Consider the following 23,369-nt stretch of genomic DNA (forward strand, 5'->3'; position numbering starts at 1 on the left):
CTTTTAACTCATATGATATATTATTGACAAAAATCCGTATGTTCCAGTGTGTGTGTGTTTCTGGTTCTTTGGCCACAGTTCTGCAGTATAAACTTTCTGGAAAAGAATGTTTTCTCTTACAGTTGGCTCAAATCGCTGTAGCCACAGGTGTGAACACAAATGGTGTGCTGCTGCCCTCTGCTGGCTGCACTTGAGACATGAATCCAATAAACAGTGGCATTGTGTTGTCTCTCATCACTGATTAAAGAATATGGTGGCCATGAAACCGCAGAGAGTGTCAGTCATTTGAGAAAAGGTGACAACCTTGTGACATGAATATGAGATCATTCCAGAAACTAAAATAAGTAACTGATATTCTTGCTAGTCTAATGTGTGATGGTACCTTTTGTTTCCACAAAGTTGATGCATTTTCTGACAAACTTGAAGCCGATGTCATTTAGGTCCACTGAGGAAAAAAAAAAAAAATAATAATAATAATATTTTTACATATAATGAACACAGTTCATCATCCCTGTATGCATTTCTCAATAGGTTACTGCACACTGTTTATGGTATAATTATATATGGTATTGCACAGCCTTGTAAGTATCAGAATCTATTAAGCAGCATTTTCTCCATCTACTCTGAGAGTTTCCTGTGTGTTCTGCAGCTTTTCTCTTTATAGCTAACATGGATCACTGAAAAAGGTCCTGAGATATTATCACACCTATACTACCATTCAAAAGTTTGGTGTCGGTAAGATTTTCTTGTTTTTAGATTAGATTAGATAAGATTAGATTCAACATTATTGTCATTGTGCAGAGTACAAGTACAGAGCCAATGAAATGCAGTTAGCATCTAACCAGAAGTGCAAATAGCAATGCAAATAAATAAGTAAATATATATATAGTGTGTAACTGAAGGACTGGGCATGTCTAATTGTTATTTACAATTAAGTAGGGAATAAATATCAGTGATTTTCTGATACAAATAAGCACCTGTACAAATACACTATTGCCCTGATGAAGTGAAGTTACACTTACTCTCTGCCTGCTTTTGAATCGGAGAATGATAAATCTGGAACAGAAACCACAACGGATCAGAAACGTGATCATACACAGAGAATGACAGTAGTGTGGGCTCTTAAAGAAGCCTGAGGAGAGATAATGTTCAACTCACCGGTTCTTTGCCGTCCATGGCCTCCATCCACTGCTTCCTGTTGACCTCAGAAATAGCCTGGAGCAGGACAGGGCTGCACCTATGGAGACACAGCACAAAAAACCTAAGACAAACTGCAACAAAATAAATTCAGCATCTTGTTGTTTGTTGTGAAACATACGCATTATCAAACAATTGCCTTCACATTAGAGAACAACTTCACAATTTGTTTTTAACTGCTTTGCCAAAAATATGAACTTTCCAGTTTACTGGCCCTCCTCTGGTCCTACTAAAAGGTTTGTTATAGGTGCACTTGGTAGAGTGAACAAACAGACTTGAGAATGAGTGAATATAACAGATAGGAGCCTCACCTTTCATTTGTCTCGATGTCAAAACAGAAGCGTTTATCAGTGGAGTCTGTTTTACGGCGTACGCAGGACTTCAGTGTGAGGTGAGCTGTGGTCTAAAAGAAACAAAGAGACAAATAAAGAGAAAAGGGCTGACACTTCACAAAGTAATGATCGTATCTGTAATAATCCTGCACCTGTTTGGTTCCTGTCTTTTGTTCCACTGGCATCATGATGAATTGCTTGTTGTCCTTGAAGTATTTACAGTAATATTTAATCCAGGATACACCAAGAGCCCCTAGAGACACAAAAAGAGACTAAAAGATTAATAACATGCGTATCATTTGAATTATAGATAGGGTCAGCCAGTCAGTACCGCAAAGAGTAAACCATGACAGGGTGACGGACCCCGGAGGGGAAATGGAGGGGTCTCGTACATCCCTTTTCTGGGGTTTATTCTGCTATAAAGACAAGCTAAATGTAAATTATCCCACTTATTAGTTACTTGCCAAATAAATGGTCATAAAATATTGATGTGGTTTATTTTGTCATGTGAGAAGACGGAGATTGCAGAGTTGTACCACAGAGACATGAATCTAGCACAGCTACCAGAAATCCAGTGCCAACAATTAATTACACAGTTAAGTGTCATTATAAGTCAATATACAAAAACTTTTACTGTAGAATGCTGTGTTTGACCAGTCAGAAAACTCTGTTATGAAATCTTTTATTGACTATCATAACTCCTATTAAGATTTGTGTTGTGTGTGGACACTGACCTTTACAGACAATTACTAGATGCTCTTTCTTTCACAAAGAAATATTTGCTAGTGGTTGGATTTTTAAAATAACACTCAGGGTTATTTTAAACTGAAGGTCAGTGGACTTCATTTGTGTCAGGCTGTTGATTACTACAATCATTCTGAATTGTCTCATATTTTATACCAAGAATGTACATATGTACATGAGAAGGATGCGATGTGACTACATGCACAAAACCAACAAGTCTTTGTTGATGTTTTACAATCTCCACCTATTATGTATAACCAAGTTCCTCCACCTAAAAAAAGTAGTTCTGCCTCAAAAAAAGGAATCAGACAACTTTATAGATGAACAAAGCAGCTAACATGTTTTACTGAAGAATTCATGTAAATACTTATATGAGCTTCATGCCTCTATCTAAACTCTGTTTCCTGCACATTTATGCACACTGTCAGATGAGATGAAATAATTGCCTGTGGTAATGGACAACGGGCTACACATGCATCGCTGCAGAAGTAAAGAGCACTCACATTTCTCCTGCACATAAAGGTATCCCTCCATAGTTGCCTGCTGGCTGTGTCTGATACAGATCTGTGTGGACCCCTTCATCCTCTTCATTAGCTCCTCCATCTCCTCTCTGGTGCTCTCAAAGTGGTTACGGGTCTACAGCAACAACACCACCAGTGGCACCCAATCGCACATACAAACAAAAAACATATATACAGTTGTCAACAGAGTCATTACAATGGATATGCCAATGTTTTTTGCTCCTTATTATTAATTATAAATAATATTAACCAAAGTACAGTTCAAAAGTTTGGGGCAAGTCTTTTTTTTTTTAATGAAATGAATACTTTATTCAGCGGGAATGCATTAAATCAATCAAATTTTGAAGTTTCTTTTGAAGTTTCTATTCATCAAAGAACAGAAAATATCCGGGTTTCTACAATAATATTAAGCAGCACAATCAATGTTAACATTAAAAATGAGAGGAAATGTTTCTTGAGCACTAAATCAGCAATTAAGAATGATTTCTGAAGGAACATGTGACACTGAAGACTGGAATAATGATGCTGAAAATTCAGCTTTGCCATTACAGGAATAAATTACATTTTTAAATATATTAAAATTTAAAACAGTAATTTTAATTGTAATAATATTTCCCAATATTACTGTTTATACTATGTATTCTTTAATCAAATAAATGTAACCTTGGGTAAGAATAAGAAACTCAATAACTTAATTATAAATCAGTAGGGAAAAAAATTTAAATTGATGTTAAAATATATAAAATTATATAAAAATCTTAAAATAATAAGTTCAGAAACTTGTGTAAAGTAATGTATACATCATATTATTAATTAGTGGTGGAATACTGTTCATTTTCTTCATCATTTTTTAAACATGTATGTTCACAACAGCACAGTGAATCCAGTAATCTGTAATACAGTTACTGAAAGACACTTTGGATAAAATCTGCTAAATCACCACTCAGAAATAATTAAATATACAGAGTGAAGGACAAAGCAACAGGGCAGCATATCGAATGGCTCGTCTTCTGCTGATCTGATTATTCATGTGACTATATGGATGGAAGGTTAGACTCATTATTGATTGGTGAAGCTCTCACGTTCTGTAGACTGAGCTGAAGCTCCTGTTTATATGGGAGGAAGTCCTGTGTCATCTCCACAGTGAGATTATTCAGAGTTAGGATGCTCTGCAGAAATGCTAAAACCTGTCAATCACAAACAAGGACACACCCCTTTAAGTATAACATGCTTTGGTCAATTCATTGTTTGTATCAGCATCAATATAATCAATGCATGTCTCGTTTTTTTTTCCCATGCACCTTCTTGTACACACAGTAAACCATCTGGTACTACAAAACATATATAAATTAAGAGTGTGTGTGCTAGAGGAAAAGGAAGTTGACACGCACAGGCTCCACAACATCAAATTTTTTCCTGTCCTGAACCTGCTGGATCTGGTACACATATTCAACAGACGACTCATAAAATGCCTGATGCTCCTTATCCAACAGTTCATCAGCCTATAAACACACAAAAATAAAGATTGTATTATTGGGTTTCATTTTTTTTTTTTCATTTTAATTTACTGTATTTACAAATGTACCTCATGTAGCTGTGTCTCTTTTTTCTTGGAGGACAGGTTCATATGTTTGTCCAACTGAGAGTAATACTTCTCACTCTCCTTCTCAAACTTCTTTCTTCTCTCCTGAAACACAAGCAAACAAATGAAACCGAGAAAATAAGACCGAAAACTGGAGTGGAAGTGGTCCAGTTCACTAAACCCATTTCTAATGAATAATAATAATAAAAAAAGCATTATAAGTCAATTGCTCTTATACTTTATTTTGCAAACTTGTAACTGGTTCCTCACAACCAATATTCTCTGAGAAGCCACACTGAAACACTGCTGAAATGAAACTGATACTTCAGTAACGTTAACTGAAGTGAGCTGCTGTGGAAAGAGTCTAATCCAGTCAAAAGTCTCTGGAATTCTGAAACTTTCCATACGTCGTTTTTCCTACAAATGATCTTGCTTTCCTTCTAGAATCATGATCTTTAACTCTTTCTCAGTCTCTCTAAAACTAAATAGTTTTTCCATAGATGCTCCAGTTACTGACACATTATTCCAGCCTAGTTGTGTGTGTGTGTGTGTGTGTGTGTGCGTGTGTGTGTGTGTGTGTGCGTGTGTGTGTGTGTGTGAGATTCAAATTTAAATCACATTCAAACAAAAGCCCATGCAAACACTCAGCCCATGTGTGTTTTGATATGTTGAACTCTTGGCTTTGAGAAAGGAAGTAGAGGCGTGTGGATGAGGAGTATGCTCACACATACGTGGCAATGTGGTGTGTGTATCTTAATGTGTCTAAATGTATATAATAAACACTCACTTTTGTGAACCCAATCTGCTCTTTCCTAAACTTTTCCAAAGGTTTGATAAGCAAGTCACAAGCATTCTGGACCTGCAAGAGAGAAAGACGGGTGAGTACAACGCACAACTGTTTTCATCCAAAAGTCTGTTACTGTATCTATAATAAAGTCTTGTCCCTGCTTCTGTTTAGTATATGGGGGTCAGAGGTCAAGAGCTGTCACAATTAAGCAGATGAATGTCTGAGTGACACAAAGTCAGGGGTCCTGAGTAGAAAGCACATAGCAGGGTACAAAATGAACTTAGTCACAAAGGCCGATGGCAGATGAATTAAGAAATTTAACAGCCAAAAACTTATTTTGCATTTTTAAATATTTCAATATATTAATAAATATATAATTATTTGTTTATATATTACATCTAATATAATTCCTTGTCTATATGACAATGGAATTATTTATCTGTTTTTCCATATCAGCACAAACCACTGTGTCGCTCATATCATCATATATGAGATGTGATGTGTGACACTGTTTGTCATAAGTTTGCCTAGATGACTTTCTGATATTGATTTCTGCATTACCACTCAAACGTTTGGAGTCAGTATTTTTTAAAGAAATTAATACTTTTATTCAGCAAAAGATGCATTCATTAAAGTGACAGTAAATATATTCATGTAAAATGAATATAAAATCTTCAACAAAAAACAAATAAATAAATTTCACAAAATTATTGATTTGCTTTGTTCATGTCCATGGATTCATTACTTCTGATCTATATTATACAAGGAACAATTGTTTGGGAATTTCCCCTCATAGATGGGGAATAAATAAAATTGTATGTAGCAGCAAATATTTCTTTCAGTCATGTCATGCACTTTACTGGATTATGAGTGTGCATGAGTATTGTTCTCATAAAATAATTACTTAAGAATGCATCCTAGATCTTTTGAGGAAGGAAGAGGTAATTTTTTTTTTCCGCATCTGGAGTTTCCTGTTGTGCATGATTGTACAACAGATAAGATTTAGAATCAAGCTTGAGTTCTAATGAATGTTCAGGTTTGGGCACAAACATGTTTAACTGGCACTAAACACAAGAAGGCTAATCTTGCGGAATGTTAATGATTGACATAACTGAGGATCTTAGGTGCTGTTTTTATATGAGATTAGATTATGATTGACAGTGTTTTACAAGGGTATGGGAGGAAATGTACTCAACCAACCAGCATCATTCGACCCTCTTCCACGTCCTGCAGCAAACCAGCAAACTCTCGAAATGACTCAGCTGTGTAGGTAAAACATGGTCATATAAGCAACACATACAAATGAAACATATGCACATGCATGCACAAAAACTACTGCCAGAGATTGACACAAACATGCAGGCACAGTCCAACACACTCATTCCACATACAAACTCGGTATGGTAATAAAACAGCAAATAAATCACTTAAATGAAATGGACACACTGAGCACCAGTCCAATCAGGTTAAGAGCTGCTGTTGACTCACCAATGTTCATCTCATCATCAGTCAGAGTGTCACCGATGAAATCGAACTGGAACGACTGAAGGGTCTGAGAGAACTTCTGCACTCCTAGCGAGTACTCTGGAAATAACATCAAAATTATAAAGAAATCAATCAAAAACCCACATTAGTTTTTGTAGGTTTTGTTATTTGGTCAGAATAAATTGCTACTTATGAAGAATATCAATAGGAAAACATTGCCTGATTGAACATATGGGCCGCACATGCTGGCAGCTTTAAAGCCAGTCCACCCAGTCCGTCCACATACCAGGGCGACTATTTTCTATGCAAGTAACTGGAACGTTGGCAATAAACGTATCTTAAATGTTGTTTTTGTAGCTCAAACCATGCACCCCAGCTAATGTGCATGCATGTCTCAGAGTAAACAATCAAACAACGCCTCTACTAATAAGGCACTTGGCTTTATTAATTGAAAACTGGGACATTTGTGTTCAAGAGGTCCTTTTCCTCTGCCTTATACTGTCTCTGGCTTCAGCCCAGCCCCCAAAAAACACTCTCTATATCAACTCTCCATTTCACTAAAACAGAAAGACAACCATGGCCAGGAAATTCTACCTCAAACAACCTTTCACCACATTGCTTGGTTGTTGGCCATTTAACATACGAAGCCATTAATTACTGAACCTCTGAGAAACAATAAAATCAGCTTTATTGCTAAGTGAAATCAGATGTTGTGGAGCTCAGAGAGGATTTGGTCTCAAACGCTCTAGTACAGTTCCAGAACACACACACACACATACACACACACACACACACACACACACACACACACACACACACACACACACACACACACACAGGAAGACAGGCCACAGATGCATTCATCCAAGAGCATTTCACAGTATTGTAATCGCTGGAACATTCTCCCAGGTCAGCCTAATGTTTAAAAGTGTTTAGTTCATTGAACAAAACACTGTGAAAACAAACCAGTATTGGGATCTCAGTGGATCTCTAACTCTCCAGATCATGGTTCCACCTAAATAATTAAGATTTTACAATGTTTTTTTTAAAAAAAAATGATGCTTACGCTCAACACTTACACTCATTTGATCAGAAATACAGTACAAAAAGTGGAATGTTATTACAATTTCAAATAAAAGTTTTCTATAGGAATATATTTTAAAATGTAATTTATGTAAGTGATGGCCAAGCTGACTTTTCAGCATCATTATTCCAGGCTTCAGTGTCACATGATCCTTCAGAAACCATTCTAATATGATGAAAACAGCTTTTGCTGCTTAATATTTGTGTGGAAGACAATTTTTAAGGCTTCTTTGATGATCAGAAAGTTCAAAAGAACACCATTTATTTGAAATAAAAATCTTAACATTATGAATTTCTTTATTATCACTTTTGATCAAATTAATGTGTCCTCCATTTTAGCAATGGTTGTTGACACCTCAGATTTAAAAAAAACACTCAAGAAATGGCTGTGTAAAGCTGTGGAAAAATGAGAGTGTAGAGGTCAACTATCATAAACAAATCAAATACATTTTGATAAATTATTCTTTGAAATATAGGCTTAAACAAATCAGTCATTCAACGACTGCATAGTATTTACTCAAAATTAATTTGGTAATATAATATAATATTCTGATATTTTCCAATATTTTTAATGTAAATATTCTGATAACATCCAGAAAAGAGAAACTCTATTTGATTTCAGCCTTATGTTACTGATCAATAGCCATGTGAGCCATTCATCAATCTTTCTATCTCTAACTCTCTGGCTGTGCTCTGTGTTGTAGGCCTGCGCCTCTGTGAAGTGAGCGGTGCTAACAGAGGAGATGGCTTAAACGATTATATCCCCTCTGATGAAAAGGACACAAAGAGTGCGTTTGTCTAAAGCATGAGGAGCTGGCATGACGGACTACACTCTCTAAAACCCGCCCTGTTCAGCCCTCTGACAAACCCACACACAGATCTTAAAAGAGAGCTATTTTACTCTTGCAACATCAGGCTAGAAATGATGTAACAGGAGTTCTTGAAATGCATGACTGCATGTATGACAAAGCATTTAAATCACTGTTTGTATTGCAAGTTATAAACTACAAAACCACAGCTGAAGCCAAGAACCACATCCTGGTAAAAGACAACCAGATTTGGCTGAAGAACCGGTTAGTGTAGCTGAAACTGCAGAACTAAACAGATCACGTTGGAATGGGAGGTGCCAAAAAGTGCTGTGTGGAATTATTCGGTCATTACTGGATTTGAAATGACAGCAGCAGCAACTATTATTGGTTCACGTTCTGTATTGGCAAGCATATTTATTTACGCTTAATATGAAAGCTTTCTCAATCCTTCTGGAGATCTGTCATGATGTTGATATTCTCAGTTTTTTGATTATTGGTTGGTTTTATGTATTGGGAGGTTCCTCATCGTTTGAGAAAAGAAAATGCTAAACTTCCTGTGTTAAGTTTCATATTATCCACACAGCGATATTCCTCAGAAAGTGCAAAACTACTACATAAATGCAGGAAGTAAGCATTTTGAAACCTCTGAGTCAGATCATATGACTTTAGAAACTGCAGAACTTCAAACAGCAGAAACCCTCGAGAAAGTTTATGTTGGGCTCCAGTGACTCCTTCAGGTACTGAAGCACTGAAAACTCCTTCCAACACACTGGAAGCATCTGAGAGCAGACTGCAGTCATCAAATTACAGCCGCTGTGCGCTGCACAGATCCATAAGGAAATCTGCCTTAATGCCTCAGCATTCTGCTTTTGGAGTGTTCCACTCCGAGGTATAAAGCAAGGCTTATGGTTAGTCGAATTAGTATCTTGCGTACTTCCTCAGGCTAAATAAAAACACTATCAGCACTTCTGTGTTTTTAGAAAACTTGTGCATTTATGACTTTCCTTGAAATTAGGGAAGGAAGCCTGAGAAGCTCTGTCTAGGAGATAAATTAAGGCTGAATCATGAAGTTATCATTAACAAGACCAGCTGCCAAATCTTCTATCCAAACAAAGGCAGTGAAACGTAGACGGAAATACTGAACAACAATCAGCCAAAACTATCAGGTCAAGAAATCATCTGGCAATGACATGGAGCTCTTTATTTAATATATTAATTATTTAATATTCTCTTAATTATTTAATATACTTTATTTAAAATATTCACAGAGTATTTTATTTAATCTGTTAAATCGCTCCATACATAACTAGACTAATTGTATTATTAACTATAACACCATGCAAAAACGTTTTAACATTTTTTACAATTTAATAAGACTGTAATAGTTTTATGATTGTATTATATTTATATTTTTTTATTGATTTCCATGAACAGGCCTGAAAATCACACTTTTAAAATTCCCAGCACCCTAAAGACAATGAAGCCCACACATAAGCTATGCACTGGGATACCTCCAGCTACAGCTATAATAACTTTTATATCAATATCTATAATTACTGTAATATAAGCTAGCCGTATTGAGTTTGGCTCATCATTAAGCACAGGCTTCTGCCTAAAGTGCATTGTTTGCAGTGACATTTCCTCTTTTATTAACGAGGAACAGTGGTGGTAATGAAGGGCTGTGGTCTTAGAAACTTTCCATTTTGTATTTTGTTTCTTCACAACACTTCAGAGATAAGCCAAACAACAGAAGAGGAAGGAGGAAGAGAGACATATCATCTATCGTGGTATGTACGGATGTGGTATATCCTCTGGTTTGAGGATGCAAAGTGCCTCAGTTGACTTCTATGAGATAAGCAGAATAGTGAGGAAAGGCTGATAGTTAATAATATCATAATTCACATGACTACTGGCTCTCCTCCACTTTTCATCATCTTATTGACACTTTCACACCATCTCTAAACTTTCCAATTCAATTCCATTTAATAATTTGGAAAATGAAAGGTGCCTGCTATAAATAAATCAACAGTGTCCTAAAAGGGCTTGCCAGCATCTCTGAGGGGGATCTTCCAAGAGCTGCTCACCATCTGCCAGATCACTCCCTCCCCTTTCTCACAATAATCTCCTTTAAAACTAACCAGAGACCAGTGAAAGCTCATGCAAAAAGCCTTACGAATCTAACTAAATATATTTCTTGCATTAAAACACAATTATGCACTTCTTGATTGTATGTCTTTATTCGTCTTCTCGTGTGTGCAAAGGCGGAGACCTCCCCCAGAGAAGAGCAGTTTACCTTTAATCGCGTTGATCACATTGTTCCCGTCCTTGATGACATCCTTTAGGAACTTGTTGGTTTTCTCCAGCTCGTTTTCGTAGCATTTCAGTCTCTCTCTGAAATCTGGACTGTCGGAGTAACAGTCGCTGAACTCCAGCGGAGGATGCCCCATTCTCCCCCTCTGACCGATCAATGAATATAACCGGCCTTTTGTTGTCAGTAAAGTACGAAACCACGACTAACGTGCCTTTTGATCACTCGTCGCTATTAATCAAGTGGATTTCGATAAGTCGGTTTCGATAAAGTTCCCCATTTTTGACATACTGGATGAGATGCAGTTGTAAATAAAAAAGCTATAATCCAGCGCTCCAGTAGTGACCGTATCTCGCGGTATTGCTAATTCAGTCGAGAAATTTGAGTGGCAAAGTAAAATTTAAAATTGCTGATTAAGAAGGTACTTGTATTCCAACACTTTTCCTTGTTTTGGGAGCGGAGGGACTGAAAAATGCGGGCAGGGCTACATACGGAGTACTCCCACATCATTGGACGGCAAAATGTCACTAGTAGAGAAGGGTGTTTTGCACAACCGGAGGCTGCAGTTTCAGGACCGCATTACTAGGACAGCATTTCCAGGACCTTAATTTTTGAAACAGCGCCACCTACCGACTTGGATGATATAGCGGAGGTTGCAGTTTCAGGACCGCATTTCTAGGACCCTGGTGTTTTAGTTTCAAAGATATTGAATCGCAGGAACATTTTTCTTTTTTTTTCAATTGTGATTTTGATTCAAAATGCATCAGAGGTTAATTACAAAATGTGTAATACCTGCTTGGAGTCACAATTTTAAATTTAAACAAATGAATTTACACTTCAAATATAAATGAAAAATGTATTTCAATCTTTATACAATTGTGGAGTACATTAAACGTCTTTCTTGAAATATACTGTATATCGATTAACCCCCTTAAGTTTAAGTAATTAGCTCATTATCAGGTAAAATAAAGATAAATAAAAGCATTTGCAGTCACTAAATTACAGCCAGATATTTTAAAGGTTGTATAGAGGCAAGACACAAGACTCAAGAATGATTCAAGATGTATATTTTTATGCATACATACATACATACATATATACATATATATATATAGTCATTTATGGAATTATACAATGCAACAGCACAAAAAAAGACCCCCTTTTCCATCTGTTGCTGCATGGACACGATGACTGTAGGGTTCAACTCTTGAGAGAGATAAAGAGGAAGAGAGAGAATTAAATAAGAAACATTTGCTTTAACATGTTCAACTGTAATATATATTTCTGATTAAAACTTGGGGTTGTAGAGAGAGATAACCAAACTGAATAATCATGTTACTGACACCTAACTCTAAACTTCAAATGTTTAAGTATATAAGAGCAATACCCACCAACTTAATGGTCTCCCTTCTTTCCTCAATTGTTTGTCAATCCTTCTATTAAATTCTTCCTCTTTCCTGAAATAGTTATCAGAGAACAATCACCGTTGGGCTAACAGAAATATCTGTAACAAAAGGGTGCACTGGGCATTGTGCAAAAATAATTAATATTCTACTCTGACCTGTAATGATAATCCGGAACAGAAAGGCAGACGAATTCCGTAGGACAGCCAGGGCATATATGATGGCCTATCAAAAAACATTTCATTTAAATAAACTATTATACCATACTGAACAGCAAGCCATTATACATGGGTCCATACACAAGTAGCACCAGCATGCAGATGATATACAGTAGATTTTGTAAGTGCAGGAACACACACAAACACATTACATGATCCGGCATACCTCTGGAAAAAGACCACCACAGATGAACTGCACTTCATCTGTGAAGCTCAGTTGTGTTGGTGTCCCGTGTAGTACTCCTCTCAGACAGGCAAACAGGATGTCCTGTTGTTCCTCACTGTCGAGGTAGACAGGCACCCGGGAAGAGGATAGCTTACTGTATGTAACCACTCCCCGTTGAGAACACCCTGTGGGCAAACCATGGTGCAAAAACAATATTTTGAGGAAACTGATACATTTAAGATAAAGATACAATGATTTGCAGCATAGTTAAAAGATACTGTTAATGTAAATCCCTAATTAAGGCCCTTGGTGAAGCTTTACTATGAGTTAGTCTGTAAAGATGAATAAATGTGAACATTGTTAAAGTACCACCAAATGCACCTCAGATGCCTTTAACTAACCAAATCCATAAAATCACTTCATATTGGCCATGCAGAACATGACAGAAACTAACACATGATAACCATGGAATATATGTGGTGTAGACCTGCAGATTCGGCATAAAATTGAACTATTAAAACAGCCAAACGTCACATTCATCACTGCAAAACAATGCCAAAACGACAGACTAATAACAAATATTGTGCTGCAACCAGACAGTCAGCGTAGTTTAATTACGAAAGATGATTTATGCTTGATATGGTAAAACAATGAGCATTAAACAAGTTTCCACACTAATACAATAAGCTACAGGTAAATCTGACATTTCACATCAACATCATCTTTTTAAGTTTAATTAATGTGCTGGCTAGATTTACTTATTTACAGTCATCATGGCCTCGAATTAATAATTAATAAAACTAGCACACGAATTCTTCATTCGTGGAAATAAATTAGTTCATAGTTAGCAGCTCTAACTTTGCATCGTTTTAACGTTATAAAATTAAACCTTAATTGAAAATCGGTACTCACGCTTTGATTGCTGTCCATGTCGCCCATCTGTTCTCGGTGATCTGATTCGGTAGGTGGCGCTGTCACAAAAAAATCTAGGGTCCTGGCAATGTTGTTTTTATCATAATTGGTTTTTATGGGATGTACCATTTCCTTCCTCTTTGGGGCGCTTGAGGGTTAACAAAAGGAAATTCTCCATGGAGTTGCACTGAAATGTAAAGGTGCATTTCTTTGCACTGCACTCAATATATAGACTAAAAAATATAACCGTTTAAATCTGTTATTTGAAGCTATTGGTACCTGAAATACAAATAGAAACGTGCGCCTAGAAATTATATTAAATTGTTAAATAAGGATCATGATATTCAGCAATCATAAACGACTATGATTGGTTTAAACTGAGCAGCGCTTTGAAAAGTAACACTTTTAACGTGACATGCCGCTAAAGTGGCACGTCAGCAGTGATCTAGATAAAATCATTGGACCTGAAACAGTGAAAGGTGGAAATTTAAATAGCCAGTGCATTGAACTATACAGTTAGTAGTTTAAATAAAATATTTATTATGTAGATACACCATGCTTGCCCAATTAGAGACAACATCCGGGCCACTAAGCCTAAACCCACAATGAGGCCGACGCTCTTATAGATCTGAATGCATTTTTCATTGTGATAATATTATTTCTAGGCTCTAAGCAGCTAAAACATAGGGCGTAGTGTACGATAACGACATGTAAAACCGTTAACATGTCCATTTAACTACTAATGATAATAACAACAACAACAACAACAACAACAACAACAATAATAATAACTACAATTATTATTATTATCTTTTATTGTTATATATTATCATCATCATCATCATTATTATTATTAGTATCCTTTTTTTCAAAACAAAATATACAATATTTTACAAAAACATGACAAAGTGTACAAACCATTGATTCATTCATCAAAAACTATATATTCGTAAAAAATATTAGTCTAATTTGCTTTTTTTTAATTAACGATGTTCTCCAAACTGGTGATTATTATTATTATTATCCGCTTAGTGGCACGTTGGCGTTTTTGACGTCATACGTCCGATGACGTGCCCGTATCCGTGTGAAGATGGCGGAAGTGGAGGAGTCTAACAAGCGATTGGTAAGGGACAAAACATGCTTTTAAAACCTTAAACATCTTTAAAACACGTTGTCAGCTTTTTCATGGAGTTTTTATTTTTGTCTGCATGGTTACCGATCCTGAATGGAAGCTGGAGAGTTTGTAAATGTGTCAGTAAAGCTCTTCAATACATGTAAACGCAGATGGTCGTTTCTCATCTCTAAAGAACATTTACTACCTTAAACGAGTTTTTGAAACATCGCCCAAATGTCCGTACTGACAGATTTGATGTTTTCTTGTGGAAAACACGAGTACGCGTTTTATCGCGCAGTCTTACTAAACTATGTAAACAGTGACAGTGAAAAATCATTGTCTGTCTGACTGACTGTCTCTCTAGCGTGTACCAATTTAAGTGTTTATTTATTCGCTGTGCTAGTGCAGACATTCTAACTATGACAGTCTCACAGTCGCCCCAGTCTAAAATGTTTAAAAAATAATAATAATTTAACGATAGGAATAATCGTGACAGAGAGATGTTTACATTTTTATATTCCTTATATCTCCACTAGATTCAGTTTTGTCAGTTGTAATGTAGGCTTGATATGACGTTTTGGTGCATTTCAGTTAGTTTTGAAGAGTTAAAAAGTTCCTTGCTATTCCTTTATGTATATTTGTGAAAATGTGATTTTGTCTACATGTTTCTCAGTGATTGAGTGAAAGTGAAAGTGAAAGTCTTGACATTTGCCAAGTATGGTAACCCAAAGTCAGAATTGGTGCTCTGCATTTAACCCATCCAAGTGCACACACACAGCAGTGAGAAGTGAACACACCGTGAACACACATCCGGAGCAGTGGGCAGCTATATATCCAGCACCCGGGGAGCAACTGGGGGTTCAGTGCCTTGCTCAAGGGCACTTCAGCCATGGGTATTGAGGGTGGAAGAGAGCGCTGTTCATTCACTCCCTCCCACCTTCAACTCCTGCCAGCACCGAGACTCGAACCTGTGACCTTCTGGTTACAAGTATAATTCTCTAACCATAAGGCCACAGCTGCCCCAGTAGGACATTAGTTCTCCTTTCCCCATTTACTGATTGATACTACTTTAAAATAAACTTTTGGCTCCTCCCTGATATAGATTATATCATTTAAAACCTTAAAGTCTCAGTGTGACAAACATTGGGCACATTTTTAATGACACCGGGCAGAGAGAGCCCGAGGAACAGTCAGGAACACTGGCTCGCCTGTTTAGGTATCCTTGATCCCTGACAAAGTTTAACTGAAGTTTTAAATAGTGTACAAATTATCATAAGTATATAACCTATATCTTGAAACAGTCTCACTTTCACCATTCAGTAATTTGCTTGACTGTTGTTTTATTCTTGTTTAATTGAAATCCTTTTGACTGTTTCTTCTTATAGCTAAATGAGCTGACTGTTCAGTTGCTATAGTAACTGTTTCTTATCGCTAAGAAACCAGAAACACTTACAAATTATGTTAATGTTAATATTGAGTTAATTCAATATTAGCGCTTCTAGTTAATCATAATTATATTTATTTGCCTTGTTTAAGAAGACAATCAACACACAGACCCCCAGTGGACCACATTTTTAGAATCACTAGCATAGATGAATGTGAACTGCATGCAAAGTGTTCAGTGTATCTGGATTTGCCAGGAATGATTTACACAGTCTTTCTTCATGTCCCAGTTTGCAGGTTTGTCTGACATCTCAATCTCGGAGGACATTCCAGTGGAGGGAGATATATCTGTGCCGGTGGGCTCACAGAACACTGACGATGATTTCTCAACACTGGATGAGCCTGTCAAAGACACTATTGTAAGTGAAACCATTTGTAACAGGAAAGTGATCGATATATTGGCAAAAATGAATAGATAATGCACATTTGTTCAGATATTTAGTGTGGATGTTTTTAAATAGGGGAAAGATTCTGAGTGCACCAGTGTTGTTCTTGTTCAATGAAACTAAGCTAGTAAAAGTAATTGAAATAAAGCTGAGGGGGAAAAAATCTAAATATTAGATGAAATGCTTACATGAAAATTAGAAATGTTGTCTTGGCAACTAACTGAAATAAATATGGTTAAGCTGAAGTACTAAAATCACTAAAACTGAAATAAAAATAAAATAACTATTTTAAAGAAATGCCAAAAGCACACAACATAATTACTAAAACTTAAAATAAACTAAAACTATAAAAAGGCTAATTCAAACTATTAAGAAATATCCTAATCGTATATAATAATTGCACATTTAACAGTAGTTCTGTCTGAGTTTAAGCAGAGTTTCTTACTGTCTCTGCTCTGTTTGTGGGTCTCAGCTGAGGGACCTGAGGGCCGTTGGACAGAAGTTTGTCCATGTGTTGTACCCCAAGAAAAGTTCTGCACTTCTCAAAGACTGTGAGTCTATCGTTTACATTTCATCAGTTGCTGATGACACATTGTCAATAGCAGATTCCATATAAGATGTGGGCTATATATTATCACTTAATATTAAAAATGCTAAATGTTCAGCATCTGTCTAATAAAGAGCATGTATGTGTTGTTTTTAGGGGACTTATGGGGACCTCTCCTCCTCTGTGTCACTCTGGCCTTGTGAGTATTAACACTGTCAGATCAGTGCCAGTAAGAACTATTGTCACTATGCCTGGAGTAAATATAATATATTGATAATATTGTCTATACTAGAATGATGCAGGGTGGGTCTGCTGACAGTGGGGAGGATGGCAGGCCACAGTTTGCAGAAGTCTTTGTCATCATCTGGTTTGGTTCTGTGATCATAACCCTCAACTCCAAACTCCTGGGAGGAACAATGTGAGTAAACAGTCAAATTTTCATTTATATTATTTGCTTGTATAAAAGAGAGCACCTCAGATCTTCATTTTGGAGGAAGTGTTGCGTTAATTTGGTTTTCATGTTGTCAGTTTATTTAGTCGGTAACTGAATATGCACATTAACAGGGTTTCCACGGGTCCTTAGAAAGTCTTCAGTTTGGTTGTATTAAATTTCAGGTCATAAAAAGTCTTAAATGGTACAAGAAAGTCTTAATTATGATTTCAGGAGGTCTTCAGTTTGGGGATGGAAAGACAGGAATTAATGTGACGATTAAACTTCAGAAGGATTTGATTTGATTGCATGAGTGCTGCACTTTTCAAATTCTGCCGCTGTGCTGCTATGTGTACCGCCGTTACCCAGGAAACCGCTATATTTCTGCTGTTCTGAAAAGGTCCTGAAAAAAATCCTGCAGATACCCTGATTAAAAAGAAGTGTCTTAAGCCGAACCAAATGGTTTGCTGTGATTTAGCAGCCACTGACCAGTGAGGAAACAAAGTGGGGGTGATAGTAATTGTTTATTTTAGCCCCAGAGACCCAAGCATTGATATTCCTTTTTTTTCACACTTAAATATGCCTTTAGAAAGCCATTAGTCATAAAAAACAATTTGTTTAGCAAAATTTGTATCCAGTATAATTAAAAATTGCAACACTGGGAATTTAGGGTTGCAAAATTTCACCAGTTTTTGATACAGTAAGTGAAAGTTCTGACTTCCCAACAAAATTCAGCACACAAATAGATTTTATCACTTAAATACTTTAATAAATGTTCATATAAAATCATATTTAAAGTATAATCTAGTCATTTAAATGTCTTAATCTTTGAGAACAATAGAACAACTTTTGACCCCCTAATGCCCAGCGTTTCAAGTTTGAGTATGTTCAAAATTTCAAGACATGATGTCACTAGACACATTGAAATACTTTTTTTACATTTTTTTTTTTTAAATAAGATGTTGATATCTGATGCCTAAAACTGTGGCACTTGGTATGCAAACCTTGTCTCACAAAAACAGTTTTAACTGTGATAAATTTCAGTTTGTAAGACTTGATTTTAAATTATTATCCGTCTATATTATTTTTAAAATCAAGTTCCATCCTGCAGTTTTTTTTTTTTTTTGATCATCTTTCGTTCTGAGATTTCACATTACAGAAAGAGATGATAACCCTCATTCTGCAAAACATCTGCAGGATTTTGACCTTTATAAAGAGATGTCTCTATTTCTATTTGGTGAAACCCCTCTTCCCCCCCAGTGCTCATTACCACAGTAAAGGTTGTTTGTTCATTTGTTAGTAACATGAGTCTGACTGAATTTCAAACTGTTCATTAGCTTCTTCTAGACAATTTAGAGTGCATAATAATTACAGCTGAGTTTAAGCACATTACTGAAACAATGTCATTGACTAATTTATTCACTTTTTGTCTGTACAGATCATTTTTCCAGAGTCTGTGTGTGTTGGGGTACTGTATTCTTCCTCTGACTGTGGCTATGATAGTTTGCCGTATCGTTCTTCTGGGAGCTTTAAGCAGCATCGGTTTTGTTGTCCGTCTCATAGTTGTCACCGCCTCCTTCTGCTGGTCAACGTTTGGTAAGAATCAAAATCATTTATCTGTTTTAGAAATCCCTGATTAAAGGCCCGAGATTGTTCTTTTTAAATAAACTGGATTGATGTTATTAGAAGAAACTTTTAGAATCCGTTTATGTTGTCTGCTGGTGCACCCGATGAACTTGATTGGCCGACAAGCTCCTCAGGCAGTGCGTGCAGCCACCACCAGGAGGCAGTGCAGACTCATTTAATGGTTTCTTTTTCTGTTTTTAGTTTAAAAAATAAATAAATAAAACTTACATTTGAATGGCTCACAGTGCAAAAAAAGGGGGTGCAATAACACTATTCCTAATAGAATACCCTGGTAGTGACCAGTATTATTTTAGTATTACTTATATATTAGTTTATATATTTTTTAATTAGCTCTCATTTAATTAGCTCTCGAGTTTTCCTTTTAATTTTAGTTTAATTAATTGTGCTATGTGCATTTGCTATTTTTATTGTTTATAACACATACACACACACACACACATATATATATATATATATATATATATGTGTGTGTGTGTGTGTGTGTGTGTGTGTTAAACAATTTAACTGTTTTTTTTTTAAAATTTTTTTGTTATATGTTTTTTTTTTTTTTTGCGTGTGTGTGTATGTATTATATATATATAGATAGATATATATAAAGCTTTAATTCATTTATTTATTTTCAGTTCATTAAACTTATTTATTTAAGCAAGTTGCCAAGGCAACATTTCCAATTTTTAAGTTTTCATTTCAGTTTTATATTTTGTATTATTTCAGTTACCTTAAACTATTTTGTAGTGGTTTAGTTTTAGTTAACAGTAACAAAAAACAGTTAAAAAAAATAAAAAAAATGAAAGAAAGAAAGAAATTCTGCAGTGCTGGCTAAAATGTAAATTATAAGCATTCTTATCAATTATAAATTACAAAATAAATTAAATCAGTTAACATCCATTAACACAGATGTCAGTTTACTCATCAGATTACTTGATTTCATTGTTTCTCTCTTGTACACACAGTCTTTTTTCAGGTTTTCAGTGAGATCTGAGCTCATATCTCTATGTATGTCTTTCATTTACAGCCTCCACAGCATTTCTTGCAGACAGCCAACCGGCCAATAGGAAAGCCCTGGTCGTGTATCCAGTGTTCCTGTTCTACTTTGTAATCGGCTGGATGATCCTGACATTTTCGCCTTCTCCTTAGCACACATATACCATATGCCAATTGCAAAATGAACTCCTCTCCTTCAATAAGACAACCAGCAGACTGTCAGGGGGCTGGCCGGTGATTGGCCTAGCCTAAAATGAGGTGGAGCATTTTGATGGACACTCATAAAGGGACAGTAAGGGGATTATTCACAGTTGGATGAGTGGAGAGAAAAGGAATGGAGGACACTAATTCTTCAGTTAACAACAGCCTATATGTTTTCATTATATGAATGTATTGTTGTGTGAGGAATGTCAGTGCCCTTCTGAGCAGTTCTCAACATTACTATGTTTTGTGTGTCTCGGCTATGACTTTGTGTGTGGATGTGTTTGCTCAAGTGTAGTGACTATGTGAGTGTGCATGCATTTGTTTTTGTGTCTGACTGAGCATTGTCTCTGTTGGGAGAATTATTCTGCTATCATCAGGCCGCACATTGTCCCCTCACATTGTTGCACACAAATGTTTCTTTTCTTTGGTGTTTTCTTTTTAGTTCTGATTGATGTTTGGGCTTACATTTATTTTTTGTTGGTGGAAGTTAGTACATTCCTGAAGAAAATAAACATGGACTTTAATAAGTACTGCATAGGCTGTATGTGCGCTGTCTTTTTTGCACACACAGAAAATGAAAAATGTATCTTTAGGTTAAATTGAAAGTGCTGTATCTCTCTGTATTAATGTGGTCTGTCATTTAAACAGTATTTTCACACACATCTTGCTGTCCGTCTGACAAAGATGGTCTTCCCATACACAGTCTCTCTTCGTATAAAGACACATCAGCAATGTGTTCGTTCTAATTCCTTCACATTTAGAATCTCACACACACAGTCTTCACTCCGCTCTCTCTCTCTGCCAGAGCCGCTCTATGTGATAGTAGTTCTAATTAGACTTTCCATTTTGTATGTCTAAAAAAGACTTTAATTTTCACTTCTAATGCATAACAGCACCTGAACCATAAATTGCAACTGAAGCAGCATGTGCGTTGATTAAATAAAGGTGTGTGAGTGTTAGAAAATTGTCATTGTTTTCTTCTGACCTTTATATGTCTGTATCTTGATGATTCTTGGGATGTTGGTCTTTCAGGAATCGTTCGCCCCAAACATTAAAATTCTCTCACCTGCCGTCATAACTTTTTTAAACAATATGTAATATAAGATATTTTAAGAAATGTCTAATCCCCCATGTTGGCCAATACAATGGAAGTCATAGTCATAGAAATTGTTTGGTTGCTAACATTCTTGAAAATTGTGTTCCACAGAATAAAAGAAAGGCAAAGAGGTTTGGAATGACATGATGACAGATTTTTCATTTATGAGTGACCTATCCCTTTAAGTGCTTCCTGTGGTTTGATCAGCACAATTTTTAAATATCAAGTTTTGTGTGTGGATTTTATAATTAGTGACAGTGCTGCAGAAGTTCCTCAATCTGTTTTTAGTCAAGTGTATTAATAGAGAACCAACGGAAAACAGAGTAGAGAAGAAAAGAAAAGAGTAAATTTGGAAAACAACAGCAAGGACTGTTTTACAGCTATACTATGTGTTGAGTCCTGACATTTAATATTCTTTAAAAGAGGTGCATGGTAATGACTTCTGGATATAATTAATATGTTAATGATGTGCCAGCTGCTGATTAAAGTCTAAGATTGATTGTTTGAAGCCTAAATGAGATCTCCAGCTTCTGTAGATGGCAGGCTGTGCATGGGACACATAAACACGCTGCAGCTCAACAAACCGCTGTGTTTGCTTACATGTTTCTTTAAAACACCTTAATGAACCCTTGCTTCTCCATTCAGACTCAACAGTTAAGCGTGTGTCCTTTCTAAAACAACAAGTGAGTCATTTGAGAAGTAGATGCAGTACAAATATGATGAATAAGATGCAGCTTTCCTGATTTCAAATATGTACTGATTTAAAAGAAAGAAAAATAGAAGAAAGTGCATTATGAATGCACCATACGTTGCTTTTTAGTAAAGTCATTTGCAAGATGCATAAATGTTAATGATCAGATTTTCCACAATTTTACAAACAGAAAATGTGTTTCTCAGGGCCAGTTCAGTATTTTGCTGGTTGTTGTTCTTATGAAAGTGAAGAATTGAAAGTGACGTGACATACAGCCAAGTATGGTGACCCATACTAAGAATTCGTGCTCTGCATTTAACCCATCCAAAGTGTGTGTGTGCGCACACACACACACACACACACACACACACACACACACACACACACACACACACACACAGAGCAGCCATTTATGCTGCGGCGCCCGGGGAGCAGTTGGGGGAACGGTGCCTTGCTCAAGGGCACCTCAGTCGTGGTATTGCCGGCCCGAGACTCGAACCCACAACCTTAGGGTTAGGAGTCAAACTCTCTAACCACTAGGCCATGACTTCCCCAAAAATTTGGGGCGCTTGACTGGTTTGCGTGTCATTATTTTTAGGGGTCAATGTTTATCTTCTCTGTATCGATCCAATTTTAGTATATGTGCCGCCTTAGCCTTATGGAGGGAAATGCTCTTTTAGGTGGGAATTCCTTGTGCCTGAACTATCAGAGCTGTTGTTTCCTGTACTGATCCCATTCCCATCACATTCCCTCTCTCTCAGCCATACTTTCCTGTCTCCCTTCCACTATCACATAAAACAGTAATAATAATAATTATTATTAATCATAATTGTATTATATGTGCACTAATATACATAAGTTTGGGGTTAGTAAGTTATTTTTAAAAGAAACTAAGATAAATATAATATTTATCAAAATTGACAGTAAAGACATCTACAAAAAGATAAATCATAAAAAAGATCAATGTTTCTTGGGCACCAAATTAGCATATAATTATGATTTCTGAAGGATTATGTGAAACTGAAGACTGGAGTAATCGCTGCCAAAAATTCAGCTGTGGTAACACAGGAATAAATTACATTTTAATATATATTAAAATAGAAAACCATTATTTTAAGTTATAATTATATGTCACAATATTGCAAGTTTTACTGTATTTTTTGATCACATAAATGCAACCTTGGTGAGAGACTTCTTTCAAAAACATTAAAAAATCTTACCAACTGTTTTGTACTGTGTTTGGTGTGTGTGTGTGTGTATATATATATATAAATATATAT

The 23,369-nt window shown here is 36.1% G+C and overlaps 2 protein-coding genes, 1 long non-coding RNA gene and 1 other non-coding gene across 5 annotated transcripts in view; 1 reads left to right on the forward strand and 3 right to left on the reverse strand.

The window, feature by feature from the left end:
* LOC109056558 (oligophrenin-1-like) overlaps positions 1-11,443 on the reverse strand; it is a 29,466-nt gene extending 18,023 nt beyond the window's left edge. The window contains exons 1-13 of the mRNA XM_042756381.1: positions 10,834-11,443; positions 6,652-6,747; positions 6,364-6,425; positions 5,164-5,235; positions 4,380-4,481; positions 4,186-4,296; positions 3,877-3,981; positions 2,777-2,909; positions 1,682-1,782; positions 1,509-1,600; positions 1,159-1,237; positions 1,023-1,056; positions 383-445 (exon numbers count right to left, since the gene is read on the reverse strand). Of these exons, the coding sequence (XP_042612315.1) occupies positions 383-445; positions 1,023-1,056; positions 1,159-1,237; positions 1,509-1,600; positions 1,682-1,782; positions 2,777-2,909; positions 3,877-3,981; positions 4,186-4,296; positions 4,380-4,481; positions 5,164-5,235; positions 6,364-6,425; positions 6,652-6,747; positions 10,834-10,987 (1,204 nt within the window). The 5' untranslated portion in view covers positions 10,988-11,443. The remainder of the gene's footprint in view (positions 1-382; positions 446-1,022; positions 1,057-1,158; positions 1,238-1,508; positions 1,601-1,681; positions 1,783-2,776; positions 2,910-3,876; positions 3,982-4,185; positions 4,297-4,379; positions 4,482-5,163; positions 5,236-6,363; positions 6,426-6,651; positions 6,748-10,833) is intronic.
* Positions 11,444-11,929: 486 nt separating this feature from the next.
* On the reverse strand, positions 11,930-13,638 carry LOC122141875. 2 transcript variants are annotated; one of them, XR_006158166.1, is made up of 4 exons: positions 13,548-13,638; positions 12,636-12,820; positions 12,410-12,476; positions 11,930-12,054 (listed from the first exon to the last, which is right to left on the reverse strand). It is a non-coding gene; the product is annotated as an uncharacterized LOC122141875 (long non-coding RNA). The 2 variants fall into 2 exon arrangements; XR_006158167.1 differs by lacking the exon at positions 11,930-12,054 and adding an exon at positions 12,290-12,305.
* A 900-nt stretch (positions 13,639-14,538) lies between these two features.
* On the forward strand, positions 14,539-20,837 carry LOC109103310 (protein YIPF6-like). The gene is made up of 7 exons (XM_019116700.2): positions 14,539-14,670; positions 16,335-16,463; positions 16,963-17,041; positions 17,194-17,236; positions 17,330-17,455; positions 18,906-19,063; positions 20,130-20,837. The coding sequence occupies exons 1-7, from the start codon at positions 14,638-14,640 to the stop codon at positions 20,249-20,251; spliced, it is 690 nt and encodes a 229-aa protein (XP_018972245.1). The 5' UTR covers positions 14,539-14,637; the 3' UTR covers positions 20,252-20,837.
* A 1,806-nt stretch (positions 20,838-22,643) lies between these two features.
* LOC122145201 lies at positions 22,644-22,746 on the reverse strand. The gene has a single exon (XR_006160154.1). It is a non-coding gene; the product is annotated as a U6 spliceosomal RNA (small nuclear RNA).
* Positions 22,747-23,369: the final 623 nt, after the last annotated feature.

The sequence above is a fragment of the Cyprinus carpio genome, chromosome A5, assembly GCF_018340385.1.
Source record: "Cyprinus carpio isolate SPL01 chromosome A5, ASM1834038v1, whole genome shotgun sequence".
Lineage (NCBI taxonomy): Eukaryota > Metazoa > Chordata > Actinopteri > Cypriniformes > Cyprinidae > Cyprinus > Cyprinus carpio.